The sequence below is a fragment of the Amphiprion ocellaris genome, chromosome 21 (assembly GCF_022539595.1).
Source record: "Amphiprion ocellaris isolate individual 3 ecotype Okinawa chromosome 21, ASM2253959v1, whole genome shotgun sequence".
Taxonomy (NCBI): domain Eukaryota; kingdom Metazoa; phylum Chordata; class Actinopteri; family Pomacentridae; genus Amphiprion; species Amphiprion ocellaris.
The window spans coordinates 26,165,181-26,183,794 of NC_072786.1; the positions used below are offsets into that span (position 1 = coordinate 26,165,181).

At 35.2% G+C, this 18,614-nt stretch overlaps 1 protein-coding gene across 1 annotated transcript; it reads left to right on the top strand.

Moving 5' to 3' along the window:
- The first annotated feature begins 1,742 nt into the window (after positions 1-1,742).
- LOC111585443 (proline and serine-rich protein 2) lies at positions 1,743-18,357 on the top strand. Its single transcript, XM_023294936.3, has 4 exons — positions 1,743-1,894; positions 6,024-6,219; positions 11,545-11,839; positions 14,493-18,357. The coding sequence occupies exons 2-4, from the start codon at positions 6,148-6,150 to the stop codon at positions 16,016-16,018; spliced, it is 1,893 nt and encodes a 630-aa protein (XP_023150704.2). The 5' UTR covers positions 1,743-1,894; positions 6,024-6,147; the 3' UTR covers positions 16,019-18,357.
- The last annotated feature ends 257 nt before the right edge of the window (positions 18,358-18,614 follow it).

Below are 18,614 nucleotides of genomic sequence, written 5' to 3' on the forward strand. Positions count from 1 at the left end.
GCTGTATTTGTTGTATTTTTTGTTCGTATTAACTGTAGTTTTTTGTATCTTTTCTGTGTATTAGCTGTAGTATTTTGGACTGTTTGTGATTGCTTGTAGTTTTGTTTGTATATTCATAGTACTGTTATGGGTTTTTGTAGTTTTTGTGTGTATTAGCAGTATTTTTTGTGTGTATTAGCTGTAGTTTTTTGTAGTTTTTGTGTGTATTAGCCGTGTGTATCAGTCGTGTCTCACTGTTGTTGTTGCTTGTAGTATTTTGGACATTTTGTGGTTGTTTTGTACGTCTTTGTGGTAGCAGCAGTGGTTTTATGTTTTTTCATAGTGTTTCCTGCGTCCCTGCATCTCGAGCACACCAGCTCATGACTCCAACCCTGGAAAACTCCTATAAGCTGTAAAAATCACATGTATGAGTAATTTAGCCACATATTTTCACACCAGAAACTGATTCAGAAGAAGAATGACACAGAAAGTTCCACCCTGAAAGCTTTGAAACTCACCTTCAGAAGGAATTTGAAGTATTTGAATTACTTTGTCCACATATTACAACAATCCTGTACTATTTATTACAGTCTGAGGCCAGCAGGGGGCGCATACAACTAACTAACCACACTGGGAGATCTTTATTATGTTTTAATTAAGACTTTTTAGAGTTCATTATTGAACTCTGTTATAAAAATTAATAAATTCATTCATAACTTCATTTGATTTGTTTAACTGGTGATTAATTCTGTAAATTTCTACTTTAAAAACACCAAAAGAAATCATTTAAATCACAGTTTTCTCAAGACGCTGAATTCTGTATCTGTTGTTTTTAGATTAAACTTAATCAAATGAAATATCTGTTAACTTGCCAACAAAAACACATTCTCATGATCGATCATTCACATTTTATCTTCTACAGCACTCAAAATTATGCAGAATTACCAGAAAAATCCAATTAATCAGCAAAACATGGTTAATAAATTAAAAGTAGCATCACAGTACAGCAGCTACGGTCAGTGATTTTATATTAAATGTTGGATATTTAACCATTTTTCTGTCTACAGGCATTATTTTTAACTATTTTAAACACGTTTTGGGTATAAATCCAGGCTCCACACCCACATGGGGATAGATGGGAGGTCGTAGGTTACACAAGATTTCGTAAAAAAGTCACTCCAATTAATAAATATTTGTCACAGATTCAGGAAACATCTCTATAGTTACAGCACAGCTTTAAAAACAGAAGCTTCCTCATTGTTTTGGTTCATTTATGAATTAAAATGAACCAACAGTACAGTGAGGATGCTTTAAAAGGGATGAATGTTTAGTTTTTATTTATAATTTAATCCAACAAAAAAACATAAACTAAATTAAACCAGTGTCAGTTCTCCTTTAAGTGCATTTTTTTGTGCACAAGTCACGTCGTTTCAGTGTTTTTTCTCCTTTTATGTGATCCAAAATTAATGAAAAATAGCGTAAAAGCAACATTAGGTGATAAACAAATAGTCTGGATTCATTCAGTCAAAAGGAAAAACAGGATAAACCTCAAATGTCCTGCAGTTCATGAACTCATCCTGGTGAAACTCTGAGGTGTGTTGACAATTTTCCACTTCTGTTACCTGAAAACACAAAAACACACACACACACACACACACACACACACACACACACACACACACACACACACACACACTGTGGGCGGGGCCTACTGGCGGGTTTAAAGTCGTGCGTAACGCGCCGCGCTGGTGCCATTACGCACGCGGAGTCTCCAAGAGCGCAGCAGGAACGACTGGAATATTCAAGAAGAAACGCGTTTTCCAGCAGAGATTCGAGCTGATTCTGTTTCTCTGAAGGAGAAAAAAAACGACTTTTCTGCTGCTGGTTTATGATGACAGATCTGTGGAGGTGTTTGGTGAGTAGAAAAAAAAACATTTTACTCGCAATTAAATCCAGGAAAAAGTCGGAAATGAGGCTTCATCTCATTGTATTTGCTTTATAACAATCCTGAAGACACTTAATACAACTAATTTTGCCACATTTATGTCATTATGTGACCAAACCGTAATAAATATTGTATAAATGTTCGAAATATTGCAGTAAAATCAGTGTATCCTATTAGATTCTTGTCATTATGTAGCTTAACAGTGTCAAAAACTGTAGAAATAATGAAAATATTACAGTAAAATGCAACAAAATCAGTGTACTCTGTTAGATTTATATCTTTATGTGATCAAACAGTGACAAATACTGTATAGTTGTCAGAAATATTAAAATAAAATATAACACAATAGGTGTATGCTACTACATTTATGTCATTATGCGATCAAACAGTGACAAATACTGTAGAAAGATTGGAAATATTACATTAAAATGCAGCAAAATTAGCGTTTTCTGTTGTATTTATGTCATGGTTCAATTAAACAGTGACAAATACAGTATAAATATTAAAATAATACAGTAAAATGCAGTCAAATAAGTATATAAACAGTTAGTTTAGCATGAGAACAGATTATAAATGTTAAAATATCAAATTTTCTGCGTTTATTCATGAAGAAAAATATGTTGTCCAATGTTTAAAAGGTAGAAATATGTGGTGTTTATGTTCCAAAAATGTAAATACGCAACATTAAAGTAAGTAAGTAAAGATTCATGTTAAAGCTGAGTTTTTTCCTTTCAGACTGTGAAATTTTAATATTTTTAGAGGTTTAACTAAACAAATGTGTTTTCTGAGGTTTTGAATCTCTTTGCTTTTTGCAGCTTTAACAATGAATTGTGAATCTAAATATTAATTGTTGATAAAGTTTGGTTTGATGGTTGAGCAGAAGTTTAACCCTCGTGTCGTCCCGCGGGTCAAAACTGACCCCTTTTAAAGTTTGAAAATGTGGAAAAAAATATATTTTCACAGTGAAACTTCTGATGTCCACATTTTCAACATTTCTGGGAAATCTTTGAACATTTATTGGTGGAAAAAAAGAAATGTTAAAAATGTTTCTTAAGAACATTCACAAAAAATCAACCAAAATCCAGTGAGTTTTGCTGGATTTTGGTTGATTTTTATGCGAATGTTCTAAAAGAAAATATTAGAAGTTTTACTGATATATATGGAATCACTTTAGATATTTTTAGGATTTTTTTGAAAATATTTACAAAAATTTTCTTGCCAGATTTGGGGGATTTATTAAAAAAAAAACTTTTAAGGGAAACTTCCTTTAGGAATTATAAGAATTTTATTCCTGAAGGTTTTGCAAATTTTCAGAAATTTGGGGAATTTTTTTGCTAAATTTTAGGATTTTTTTCAGACAAAGAAACAATATTTTTTGGTGTCCGTAAATGAGGACAACAGGAGGGTTAAAATAGCAGAGAGAATAAAAGAAAAAAACTTTAAGATTGTGACACAAACTCGGTCAAAGGTGATTTTTCTTAGTCGTCTACTTAACAAAGTCAACAGAAGGATTAAATCAAATCACATCGGTGTGTAAATAAAAGCGTTTTCTTGCGTGACTCAACAAGAACTTCAGTAACTGATTCAATATTTTACTACATGAGTCACAGTTAAATAAGCAGCAGTTTATCGGTAATTTACTGACTCAATATCAGGAAATTTACCCAAAACTGATAAGAATTATATAATATCTCATTATAGAAAGAAGAATATCCTGCTGGGAGAAAAAGGCAAACATTTAATGTCATGAATTATAGTTTTATTTTTTCATTTTAAGGTTGATTCTTTCACTCAAACTACAATCTGGTTGTTTGAATTTAGTGTTAAAAACTAAACTGAAAATCTGGTGGAAACACTGCCTGAAAAATGCTTTAAAACATCAGAATGTTGTAATGTTTAAGAAATGTAGACATTTTTGAAATATTTGTCAAATAATTATGCTTTTATCCAATTTAAAAACAGTAAAATTAAGTAATCACATTCCATGACAATAAAACAATTATTTGTAACAATACAGATTTTTGATGCAGAAATTATTTAGAGTTTTGACCTTTTTTTTACACTCAACACGTAATTTCATTTTATTTAATTTTATTGTATTTTTTAGATTTTACTAAATATCTATAACAAAACAAGGAAAAGTTCACTTTTTTTTAATATATTAAAATTTAAAAATATATCAATTGTCTTTTGCTAATAATAAAAAATGTAATTTTACCACTAAACATTGTCAAACAATTAATTTATATTTATAAAAATACATATTTTTAATGTGGAAATTATTTACAGTTTTGACCCACTTTTATTTTTACAGTCAACATTAAAAAAATTCTTTTTTCTGAGATTTTGGAAGATATTATCTGTAATTTATCAAAACAGGGACAAAATATCAAATAAAAAGTTAAAATATAATTTAAAATTTTTCAATCTTAAAATAAGTAAATATAATTTGTCTTTCAAATAACATGTAAAATAACAATATTGTTTTTGCTAATTTACATGTTGTAAAAATAGTGTATTTTTACTGCCAAACATTGTAAAAGTGTAAATTAATATTTATTTAAAAGAAATACAGATTTTTGATGTGAAAATATATTTTTTAAAATTTTGATCCTTTTTTTTTACAATTAACATGTAAATTAATACTTTTTTCTTTAGTTTTATTTTATATTATCTGCAATGTCATAAACGATCTATAAAATAGTGAAATAACAGTTTAAAAAATATTTAGCATTTTTTAATTATAAATTTATAATAGTAATAATTTTTTCTTTTAAAATAATTGCAAACATGTTTTTTAAAAACTATTTTTTGCTGGCTTACATATTGTCAAAAATACTGTAATTTTACTGCTGAACATTGTAAAAGAATGAATTATTTTTTAAAAGTATAGATTTCTGTTGTGGATATCATTCACAGTTTTGGCCTGTTTTATGTTCAATTTTTATTTATTTATTTTACAATTTACATGTAAATTTAATTATCCGTAATTTAAAAACAATTACAGATTACAGAAAATATGTAAAATAACAATAAATTGCTCATAAATCAGTAAAACTTGCTAAAAAACATAAATTTTGACAGTTTTGGTGAATAATCCACCAGTGATATTAAAACACTGAACCAGAACCACCTGATGCTTTATTAAATACATGTAACTTCCAGTAAAAACTACAGAATAATTCAATTTTACAGTGAAGCTTTGGATCTTCACTCTGATTCTAAACCGCCTCCTCCTCGTCTTTATCCTTTATCCTTTATTCTTTATTCCGGATCTTGGTGTTCCGGTTTGTTTCTTCCTCTGAGCTTCAGTCAGGAATGTTTCTGTGGTTTCGGCTTCTTGAACCGGTTCTTCTGGACCTGAACCGGGTCGACTGGTTCTTCTGGTGTTTCTGCTGCTGGAGGAAATTATACTCTCATTCTGAAGTACTTGTACTGCAGTATTTCCAGCTTGTACTACGCTACTTGCCTCTGTGTGTTTATCTGGCAGATAAACTGATGAAACTCTGTTAGAGTTTAAACCAGAACTTTTAGCTCCACAGCTGAACTACTTCCAACATTAGTTTAATGTACCTACTTTTCAAGGTATTCTGGGTGTATGAGCTGTAGTTTTGTGTCTTTTTGTAGTTTTTTGTGTGTATTAACTGTAGTTTTGCATCTCAGCTGTCTCACTGTGGCTGTTCTGCCTCTGCTTGTAGTGTTTTTGACTCCTCATAGTTTTTGTGTGTTTTTTAAGTACTTTTCTGTTTCCTGTGTGCATTAGATGGTGCACTAAATTATACTGAAGATATTTTTTTATCAATTCCAAGACTACAGAAGCACCTATAGACTTTAAATTTCACATATTTGACCCTTCTAAGTTAGTAAAAGCTGCATTTATGATACAGAATTTAGGTTTTGGTTAAAGAGCAGCTTGGTTCAACTCGTCTATGAGTTCAGTGGCTGTTTGAGGCCTGAAGACATCAAAAATATCAAATATTTCAAGCAACTATTGCATCAAACCATAAGTAATATAGATTTGTGTATGTGATCTTTCTTTTTTATTTTTCTTCCTCTACATTCTGTCAGTTGTTTGACGTTGGTTCTTCTGTGTTCTCAGACTCTCGATGAAAACATCAGATGATTCTTCGGACTGAACCCAGATGTGATTCTGGTTTCGTCGTAGCGTCGCTCAGGAACATCAGACCTCCGTCATAATGTCAGCTGACCTCTGACCCTTCAGCATGGACGTCCGTCTCCACGGCAACTCTCAGCTCCACTATGGAGTCAACGGAGGCCAAAGCTCCAGACCAGGAGTGAGTATCTAAAGAGTTGATGTGTTCCTCACTTAGAGAGGAGATTTACAGGATGAAACATCTTCTGAACTTTATTTTTCATTGCTGTGTGGCTTCACTGAGTTCACTTTTTTGTTAATTTGGACCGAAAACAAAGTTATGTTGAATATTTTGGCAGAATTTTGCGAATCTGAAATGTTGGAGACTTGAAATCTTTGTATTTTTACCCTCAAAAAAACCCATGAAGCCTTTCTAAGGGTTCAATATCTCCAGAAATGAAGCTCCTACAATTGTTGCCATGGTTACAATACTAAACGCATAGTGAAACTTGTAAAATGCTCAAAGGTTAAAGTTACAACGACCGATAACGGTTTGAAACTGGAAAAGAACAACGGTTTCCATATTAACCCTCTCTGCTTTGAAGGTTTAAATGAACATCTTAGCTGGGAAGACATATTTAGGGCTCAACATCTCCAGAAATAAAACTCCCACTGACATGAAATTTGATGAGGACTCAGACAGAATAGTTTCCAGTAGAGTTAAATGATTGAATGGGTCCAGCAGAGGACATTGTTTTAATTATTGAACCTTGAAAATGGAAAAAAAAAAGTGTCAAATATTCAAACTATGGTGGTATTGTGGTTCCATAAAGTTCCTGTAAGTGTATTTATATGGATGGATCTGTATTTCCTACTAAAAATACAGTCTTTGATCAACATTTCACCTTTGAGGTTCTAACAGTATAATCAGTAGAATTTAATGTGTAGCAAGTATGGCAAGGCAAAGTTCCTGTTTTTTTGCTATTTTGACTTAAAATCTGCCAATATATCCCCAAATCTAAAGTGATTTGAAACTTGTCCAAAATGACTAAATATTTATCCAAAATAAGATAAAGACAGTCCAAACCTACACAAAATGACTTAAAATTATCCAAAATGACAAGAATGTATAATTATTAGACCTAGAAAATGGAAAAAAAGTGCCAAATATTCAAAGTGTGGTGGTATTGTGGCACCAGAAAGTGTATATATATATGGATGGATCCATATTTCCTGCAAAAAATACAGATTTTGATCGACATTTCACCAACTTTTAAGGCTCTAACATCAGTAGAATCTGATGTGTGGTAAGTAGCTCCACACAAGTTTCCATTTTTTTGCTATTTTAGACTTCTGGGTTACGAATACCATTGTCTTTTGAAAATTTTGCACTATTTTACCATTTTCAAAGGCCACTGATTAAAAATATAAGTTCTGCTGGAGACATTCAATCATTTGAATCTGCTGGAAACTATTCTGTCTGAGTCCTCACCAAATTTCATGTCAGTGGGAGTTTAATTTCTCTAGATATTGAACCCTAAATATGTCTTCCCAGCTGTTTATTTAAACCTTCAAAGCAGAGAGGGTTAATATGGAAACCGTTGTTCTTTTCCAGTTTCAAGCCTTTAACGGTCTTTGTAATTTTAACCTTTGAGCGTTTTACAGGTTTCACTATGCGTTTAGTATTGTAACCATGGTAACAATTGTTCTCTAAGTAACTCAGGACGCCGATGACTCACTTATCAGGCTGTATTTGTGTTTAAACCTCAATAACCAACAACTTGTGAGTCGTATTCGGAGGAGAAGGAACAAAGTACATCTATGCTATTCATATTTTAGTACAGTGGACAGAGCTAGGCTAGCTGTTTCCCTCTGTTTTCAGTCGTTATGCGAAGCTAAGTTAACTAGCTGCAGGCTGGGGCTTCATATTTAATGTACAGGGGTAAGAGTGACATCAATCTTTTCATCTTTTCCATAATTTCCACCTACAATAAACAGCTGATTTAACATTCTAAAAGACTCAAAAAATAAAGGCACCAATTGGAACCAATAATGGTTCTATGCAGTGATGCCATAGTAGAACCAGTTTTAGTTCCACAAAGAGCCTTTTAGCAAGAAGTTCTTTAAAAAAAAAAAAAAAAAAACACTTCTTCAAATTGCTCTTCAAAGAATCTCTCATAAGAACCAACAAAGAATGGTTCCAGAACTTGACTTTTTTTAGAATTTGCAGCATTTCTGGGTTCCATCCATTGAAACACCTTCAATATTTTGGGTTCTTGGTTAAACAGAAACAGAACACCATGTTAGTAGATGGGATTTACGAAACTGTGCTGAACATTTCTGTTTTCTGATGTTTTATAGAACAATTGAAGCCAAATTAATCCAATACAAATGAAGAACCTTTAGTTCTTTTCCGTCCTCTAAATAGAGACATTTATCAGTAGACAACGGCACTTTAGGCACCTTAATAACCACCTTTTTAAATGGCCCCTTCAGGAACTGCTGTATGGAACCAACAAAAAATGCTTCTTTAGACAACATAGATGCTGCTCAAACAACTAGTTATTGGTTGTAGTAGCAAAAGAAATCGAGAAAATGTGAGAATTGCAGCATTTTTTGGTTCCATCCAATAAAACACCTTCAATATTTTGGATTCTTGGTCTAACAGAAACAGAACAACTTGTTACTACATGGGATTTATGAAGCTGTGACAGACATTTGTCTGATTTCTGATGTTTTATAGACCAAGTGATCAATAAAGAATGAAAATAATCCAACCAAATAATCACAATAAAGATGAACATCCTTTAGTATTTTTCCATCCTCTAAATGCATTTCAGTAGATGAAGGGACTTTAAGAACCTCAACAACCAGCTTTGATGTTTTATAGACCAAATAATTCATTGATGATTAAAATAATCAAACTAATTAACTCCAATAAAAACGAGCATCCATTTAGTACTTTTAAATCCTCTAAATACAGATGCGTCTCAGTAGATGACGGCACTTAAAGAACCTCAACAACCACCTTTGATGTTTTATAGAGCAAAATGATTCATTGATAATTAACATAATCAAACCAAATAGCTCCAATAAAAATGAGGAACCTTTTGTACTTTTCCGTCCTCTAAATAGTCGTTTGTCAGTAGATGACAGCACTTTTTAATTTCTCTGAGATCAGGTCAAAGATTTGTCCTTCAGCTGCTCTTTGTTTCCTTAAACACAGTAAACAAACTGAGCGTATCCGATGACCGGCCGATAAGTCAAACTGTAATTCACGCTGTTGTGTTTACACAAAGCAACCAGTCATCTTACACCTGCTCAACAACTTAATCCGCTCACATACCTCAGGGATGACTTTCATTCTCAACACACAACAAACCGGTTGAGCTGCAGTTTTCTGGGTCCTGAGCTGCTTCGTCACAATAGGCATCATTGAAGGCAGCAGAAACCGGCTTTTATCTCGACCCAGTTTCAGTTGGGTGTTGCTGCAGGTGTCTTTGTCTGCCAAGCACAACAAGGATCTCAGTAAACCCTGTTGTGGCATTTTTAATGACACTGATGTCAGCAGAAAACCTCCCATCGACCGCCGGCTCAAGGTCATCAGCTACAAATAGATGAAATGAGCAGCTTCAGTCTGAAACCTGCCAAATCAAAACAAACCCTCTGTTGACCACCTGAGTCAGAAAACTGCTCATGTTCAGAGGTAAACGCTCATCACACTGTGGAGAAAAACTAGTTATAGGGAAGTAGAGCTGAAAAAATGGTTCAGTTTGGAGGTGAATATTAACTCTCTCTGAAACAAAAAGACTAAAAGATTGATGCTACTTATGCCAAGACTAGAAACAGGCCACAGAATGGTGACAAAATCACCTACAAACACAAAAAAACGGTCACAAAAGTCAAGTATATTGAAGAAATATACAAGAAAACAGCCATGTTTTGCCTTTGTTGTGATGCTTTATTAATATTTCCATGGATCTGATAAAACATTCTTAAAGAAAGACTGTAAAGGCAAAATCTGGTGATTGATTGAGATACTGTTTGGGATATTTTTGCTTCCATAGCATGTTTTCTTTCAGTCTGAAGGGGAAAAATGTACAAAATTTGAATTTCGTTTTTAATTTAACTACAGTATGTCAATTTAGAAGTGATTTTGGGGTTATTTTGCTCCCATGACGTGTTTTGTTTCAGTCTAATGGAAAGAAAATACAAATTTAAATGTTTATGTTGCAACAGTTTGTCAAATTACAGGCAGTTTTTGGGTTATTTCACTTCTATACCACATTTTCTGTCAGTGTAATTGGAAAAAAACATCCAAAATACAGATTTGTGTTTATGTTTTACTACAAATCGTTGACTTTAGGTCATTTTTCTGAATATTTTGCTTTTGTTTTCTCTGTCTAATGGAATGGAGACATTCAAAATGTGTATTTAGGTGTTTATTTTACTATAAATTGTCAATTTTAAGGTAATTTTTATTTACTTTTTGCTTCTATGCCAAGTTTTCTTCCACTTAAATAGAAGGAAAACATCCAAAATGCATATTGGGACATTTATTTTTGGACAGGTTGTCAATTGTTAGGGTAAATTTTGGGTTATTTTGGTTCCATACTGTGTGTTTCTTTGAGTCAAATGGAATGAAAACATTCACAATCATTATTTAAATGTTTATTTTACTGCAGTTTGTAATTTTCAGGTAGTTTTTGGGTTATTTCCACTTATAGAAGATGTTTTCTTTCAGTCTAATTGAAAGGAAAGATTCAAATATGTATTTAGATGTTCATTTTACTATAGTTAAGGTTATTATAATTATTTGCTTCTATGCCATGTTTTCTTTGACATAAAAGGAAGGAAAACACCCAAATCTCGTATTTAGATGTATATTTTACAATTTGTCGACCTGGAAGTAATTTCTGCCATATTTTGCTCCAAAACATGTTTTCTGTCAGCCACATGGAAAGAAAACATCCAAAATACACACTTAAATGTGCATTTTACAAGAGTTTATCAATTTTTAAGGTAATTTTTTGGATTATTTTGCTTCAGTAACATGTTTTCTTTCAGTCAAACGGAAGGAAAACATCCAAAACACAGATTTATGTGTCTGTTATGATATAATTGATAACTTTTCTTCATCTTCTTTTTTTTTGTCAGTTCAACTGTTGTGCCTTCAAAAGGGTCCCTTTACCTAGAATGTATTGCTTTTAAACTCTCAATCATCAAATATAGTTGCAGAAAAAGCAAAAAAGTCAGTTTTGCGTCAAAAATATTTTGTTAAAACACTCGTCATGAAAACTGGAGAATACTAATACATATGGTGCATAGCTGCAGTTTAAACTTCATTATATCCACATGTTTCTAAAATAAATACAGTTTTGGTCAATTAAATGATCTCTCCTTCCATGAAGACTATAAACTGTTTTAAATAGAAGTGTTGTCTACGTCTGCAGTGGTTGATATTCGACAATAAAACCCTGCTGAAGGTCTGAAGATAACAGGTTTCTTCTGTTTGTCGACCCTCCAGGAGGATGAATCTCTGCAGTCTCTGAGTCCGGAGGAGCAGGAATGTCTGCAGTTCTTCGAACAAACCATCGACTCTCTGGAGGAGAGTCTGGAGGACGACGACCGGCGGCAGGCGAAGCCTCCAGAGATCCACGAGGTTGATGAACCCGTCGCCTCAAGTCCGAGAGCCGGATTCACCGTGTCCCCAAACCTCAACAGACCACCGAGTCCCAAAGAGCAGGACATCATCGACCTGGTCCGACCAGAACCGGACCTGCTGCAGACTAGAGAGACCGTCTTCAACCCCACCAGTCCAGGTAGACAGTAAAAAAATGTAGAGAAATATCAAGAAAATCACACAAAACCAGACTGGATTTACATGTCTAAATAACATAAAAATAAGATGCAATTTTAATGTAAAATAACTTTATTATTTATAAGTTTATGTATTTATGGTCACGTACTTTTTTAACATTAAAGATCGTCAAATGTACAAGATTTTAATGTAAAGTTAAATGTAAAAACTACACTCGATAAGATCTAAAATTAACGATAAATTCTTTCAATTTCAAACCAGATAATTAGTTTTACAACAGTATTTTAAATTTTTAAGGACTTTTTTTAAAATAATAATTGCATTTTTCTGTAGCATTTGGCCTGATTATTTGCGTAATGACATTATTCAAACATATTAATAGGTAATTAATACTTTTGAATAATGTGAACTGGTTTTCATATGTAAAACCAGTTACCATATGTAACTGGTTTTACATATGAAATATTCTTCATTAAACATATAAAGGCAAAAAAAAATGTAAAATTAATCCGTGTATGGTTCGCTCATTCGTTTTTCCGTTTCAAAATAAAATCTAAAAAAACAATAAACCGCGTTGATTTTTTGTGTCAGTTTTTAAAACCTAAATGTAGAAGTGTATTATTTAACTAATGAAAAACCCACAGTGTTGGATTTTTGCTCTAGCTTTTTAAACCCGAAATACAAAATACGGCTGTTTTATTTTGTAGCAACACCGGAAGTCACCGAGGAAGAACAGTTTAGAGCTGGTCTGGACCGTGAACACATCAAGAATGGCTGTCCTCGAGCCCCTTTCCTATTTAATTTTCTTTAAGAGTGGAAAACCCACGCAGAAATCATGGAGCTCCATGTTGTTCTATAATGAGAGTCAGGAGGTTCTGCTGGAGAACAGTTCAAGAAGATCAATCATGTGTCTGATGCTGATTTGGAGAGAGCTGGAATTTGTTCTGTTAACCACAGATGTTATTTTTAGTGCCATACTTTATTAAGTGTAGAATGTTACGTTTCACTTCTGTGTGTTTTACAGTCAGATCCGACATGTGGACGACAGTCTATGACGGGATACTGGTCATCTACTGGTGTTCCAGTTTAACTGGTGATCAGTTTAACTGGTGATCAGTTTAACTGGTGATCAGGTTAACTGGTGATAGTTTCCTTCTCCAGATGTTTCTTCCTCAGATTCGTCCAGACCAGACCTGGCTGTTTGTCAAATAAAGATACTAGATAAAGAAAACCTGCCGAAAAACGTCGGCATCACTACTTAATAAAGTCTGTATCCATGTAAATATCATCTACAGACAATAAAAAGAAATGTGCTGGTTGCAATAAAAAACACATATTTTTTATGAACGGTGAGAGGAAACGATGGAATCCAGAGATAAAAATAGAGACCACAGTCTGACTCATCATGCCACCGATCAGTCCGATAAACATCTTCACAAGGATGTAAAAAGCATTACAAAAATGTAACACAAACTACCTGCGTAGTTTACTCATTCAGACTGTACAGTACTGGAAGTATTCTAGTCTTGCGCTGCCATGTCTCTAAAAGTCTCTTTTTGCCATTTCTAAACCAGCCAGAGTTTTTGGAAAGACACAACTCACAAATATATTGTTTGTTTTGACCAGATCGGATCCCTTTACTTCATTTTTATTTAATATTGTCAGCGGTTAACGTGCTCTGAAATGACGGTTAGAACGGAGGACTGAACGTGTTTTATTGTTTTTTGAGTGACTAGTTTTAACAACATGGTCTCAGTTTGTTCTGATATATTTTATCAGATCCAGTTAATGTTCTGCTGCGTGTTCTGATGGGAGGCTGCTAAGGGGCGCTACAAGTTCTAACTTTGATTTCCGGTTCTCCCGGCAGCTTCCAAATGGGAAAAGACTTTTTCTTTTGTTTAAACCTTAAAATTGATAAAAGCGCAGCGTTTTGTTCTTTCTCTACTTTTCGTTTTTCAAATTTGGTTTTTAAACAAAAAAAAAACAAAACAAAAAAAAACGATTATTTGGTTATTCTCATTTTATTTTGAAACGGAAAAACAAATGTGCAACCCATACACGGATTAAAATTATGGCTAGAAACTGTATTTTGATTATGTAAAGTTACAATATTTTTATGTTATTGTACCTTTTTGTTATATTGTTGTTTTTTTGTTTGTTTCTTTTACATTTTACAGTTTTTAAAAGGTAAATCTGTTCATTTTAAAAGTAAACATACATTTTCTGTCACGATTTAGTAAAGTTACATGTAAAAACTCACATTATACATTGTAAAATGGTCTGCATTTATATAGCGTTTTACTATACCTGTAATGATACCCAAAGCGCTTTACATTATACATCACATTCACCCATTCATACACTGATGGTGGAATCTGTCATGCAAGGCGCTAACCACGACCCATCAGGAGCAGTTAGGGGTTCGGTGTCTTGCTCAGGAACACCTGGACATGAGCTCTCCAGGCGAGCATCGAACCGGTAACCCTCCAGTTACAAGACGCCCACTACCCACTGAGCCATGCCGCCCTTGCATGATATATATTATCCAAAATGTATTAATTCTTGCAATTTGAAACCAATTTAGAAACCAAGTTTTACAATAGTACACAATACAAATTTAATATAAATTTAATTTTCCATTTTGCTCCTTCCAGATTTCAACAGCATGATGCTGAATCCTGAGAGTCACTTTGAGATAAAACCAAGACGAGATCCGTCCGATAGTTTGCCTTCAGAGTACAACCCTCCTCTACCGAGCGGCAGCTTTGGGTCCACAGACTCCTCGTACCATCCTCCAGGCTGCATCCCCACTCCGGTTCTGATCGCCCAGAAGATAGCCGAGAACCAGGCAGGTGGAAGTTCTTCCAACTTACTTCCCTCAACGCTGCTCCGACGTCTCAGCCTGAAGTCTGAAAAACCAGCCGACTACAGCACAGATCCTCCAGCGAAACAGGGACCTCCTATGTCAATGAAGCCGACACGATTCCCTTCCAACATCAGCGTGATCCTCGGCAACAAGGAGCACCAGAACCAGTCACTGGCTAACGTGAACATCCACGAGAGACGAACCCAGATGCTGGCAAACCTGTCGGGTACATCCCACCCTCTGCTGCAGGAAAACTCCCAGCCGACTGAGCAGCAGAAGCCTCGAAACACTCCGACTCGCAGCATTTCCTTCAGGGACCCGACACCAACCAAGTCCAGGATGGAGGCGCTGTCGAAGCTGGGTCTGACCAGGAACCGAGCCCTGTCTGGGGGGATGTCGCTGCTCGTCACCCCCGACAGCACCTCACTGGATCCCCTCAAAGCTGCAGAGTCCAAACCTCCAGAACCGACCCCTTCTCCAACAACCAGGACACCAGAAGTCAAGACTTCAGAAGTCAAGACTCCAGAAATTACGACTTCAGAAGTTGCAATGCCGCCTCCGAGCCAGATTCACGTCGACAGAAACCCAGAGGTTCTGCCGACGGATTCCTTCAACAGCCATGAAGAAAGAAGAAACCTCCAACCAAGTCCTTCGCCTCCTGCTGTCACACAAACCAGCTACTTCCCACCTCCTTTGGACCGTAAGCTGTCTATCTCCCCTCCGCCTGAAGTCACCACACCGGAATTCAACAGCTACGGAGGTAAATCCCTCGTGGTGAATCCTTCTTTTTCCAGGAACGAACCTCCTGCGATGTCTCCAACCAGCCCCGAACCCAGAACCCTCCCGCCAGCGCTGTCCAACCCCACCGAGTTCAACTCCTACGGAGGAAAGTCCAAAGTCTTGACTCCGGCTCTGACAGCCGTGACCAGGACCGACCTTCCCGACATCCTCAGCTCCCACATCGACAACAGCCAAAGCCTTCCCGCCAAACCGGAGCCCATCGAGCTCAACAGCTATGGAGGAAAGAGTCGAGCCATCAACCTGACCACCGGACCGACCCGACCTCCAGAGACCCCGGTGAAGACCTACAAAGCTCCGGCTCCGACTCCAGCTCCACGGCCTCCTCGGCACTCCTACCATGGAGCTCTGAGTTCCCAAAAAGCAGCATCTCGAGCTCTTTCTCCAGACCACAAACAGAGATCCAACTCCATGTTCCGTCCTCAAGGCATCACTGTGCAGTTTTCTGGTCGAGGGGCGACGAACGAATCGCGAAGGGAGGCGTTGAGGAAACTGGGGCTGCTCAAAGATTCCTGATGAACTTGTTGAATCTCTGGAGTTTACCTGCTGGTGAAGGTGGGGTTGGAGAAAAACCCAATTTTTTGACATCGTACGAGTCAGTTCTCACTTTCTGGCCTTTAAAAACAAACAAACAGTGTAGCTGTTGCACTTCGGACACTGTTTCTATGCTGAGTTTCCATGGATACCTCTGCCCAAGATAGTCTGGATGCTACAGATCATTATCTTCTTCCTCCAGATTTCATCTCAGCGGACTGTGAAGAGACCATTTATTTTAAAGCTGAGATTTGCTTCCTGACAAAATTTTAGAAAACCAAAGACCTGGAGATGTTCTACATACGTGTCTCACAATGTTTTCTGACTTTTTAAGGTGTATCTCTTAAAAAACACCTCACAAATATGTAGTTTCATTTGTTTAAAAGGGCTCGGGGGTTTCCTTCAATGCGGTTCTTACAAATATGACTCAGATACGAGGAAAACGTGAGCTTTCTGGGGACTATTTTCAGCGGTGGATGAATACATAACTGAAACTCTGGAGTTTTACCAAGTTGAGGGATGGTTTAAAATGATGCTCTTTGCAAAGGTCAGATTACAGGTTCTATTGATGTTTACTGGTAAATTATATGAATACTGTTCACTCTGCAGGACCCCGATTTACGTGGCAGCTAAATTGTGGTAATTTTATTAATTGCATATTTGTTTAACTAAATACATAATTTAAAGATTTTATCATGTGTTTTAACCTTCTGAACCCCAACAGTGGGTTTTAGGCGTTCAGAAGGTAAATATCATCACTATTTATCCATAAGTGCTTAATCAAACTGCCACAAATTACCTGACAAAAAATTAAATTATACAAAAAGAATTATAATTGTAAACACTGTTCGTATAGCACGTTTAATGTCAATAAATGTCCAGAACAGAAATGTACTAAGTTGTTGGGATTTCCCCTTGCAGGACCAATAGATATTTGCATATAAAATAAATAAAATAAGTTATTATGGCTACAGCTGCACAAATTTACAGTGCAAACAGCTCAGAGAATTATTGCAGTTCTAAAAACAAACATAAAACTTTGCACAAGAATAATTTAGGTATAAATAAAAGAATAAATGGAGTTTTTGTATTATAAATTTCATGTAAATATTTGCAAAAAGTAATTAAATATCCAATTATTAGGAAAACTGTAGCCCTGATTGAATAGGTTCTTTCTGAAAATATAAATATTCATAAATTCTTTTTAGTAGCCAAACAGGGGGACACATTATATTTGTTAAGGATCGTTTCAGCAGTAGATTTTTACATTTTTGTGTTTTAAATTACAAAAAATATCAGCAGCAGCTCCAAGTTCACACATATCTACGTATATTATTTGTTCTAGCAGCTGTCAGGAAAGTGAAATAAAGTTCACAAATAGGCTATGAAGTCTTTATCGCCTCTGTTACACGGGAACCTTTTGTTGTTTTCTGTTTACCGACTTCTTTGGGAATTTTCACGTGTTCGAGTGTGTTGGTTTGTTTTTCCTCTTAAAGCTTTGGGATCATGTTTGAAGCACTTTTCTGTGCAGCGGTTTGATCAAAATAACACAAAATATAGTGTAAAGAGCACAAAGTGAACAACTGAGGAGCCTCAGAACAAAATCCTCTGATGTCCTGGAATAACGTTAGTGAAAAAAAAAAAAAAAAAGATGCTGCGTTTCTTGGAAGTCGAGGAGCTGCAGGATATTTTTACTGCAAACCTCCCACACCAAACCACAGGCGTTTGCGGCAGGACTTTCACTTTAAATCGGCTCTTTAGGGATGGGCGAGCACATGGCATTGTACAAAACACAAGCACTAAAACCGCACAGTCCAGAAATACATTCTATATATTTTTACTGCCGCCGTTGATAACTTTGCAGCGTGTTTTTTAACTGTTTACTGTGTTTTTTAATCTAGACTCCGGTCCTCTGTAGTTCGTCTGCAGCAACTCTGAAGTTTATTTTGTGAATTTTTGTTTACAGACTCCGGTTCTCTGTAGTTCATCTACAGTCATTTTGAAGTTTAAAGGTGCAAACATGCAACGTATGACTCTGTATGAAACATGAGGCTTAACGAGATAATATTTCTGCAAAGTGTGCACACAGCATCCGCACAGAGCAAAGGTTTAAAAGTGCTTTTATTGTGGTAAATGGGAAAATCGATGACGTGTGAAAGTTGCTGCTATAGATCAGCCTGGTAAACTTTCTGACTTTTGAAATGTCCACATTATATTCTGTATATAATCTGTTTGGTGATTTTTTTTGTCATTAATTAAACAGGATAATGTAATGCCTGTGTGTTTGTTTTTCTTTCATTAAATGTGGAATGTGCTAAAAATTCCGCTCATGAGTGCTGCTTTAACCCTCCTGCTGTCTTCATTTATGGGCACCAAAAAATATTGTTCCCTTGTCTGAAAAAAAAATCCAAAAATTCAGCAAAAAAAAAATTCCCAAATTTTTAAAAATTTGCAAAATCTTTAGGAAGAAAATTCAAATAATTCCTTACAAGTTTCCCTTAAAAGTTGTATTTTTCAAAAAAAATCCCCAAATTTGGTAAAAAATAAAAAAGCAAAAATTGTAAATATTTAAAAAAAT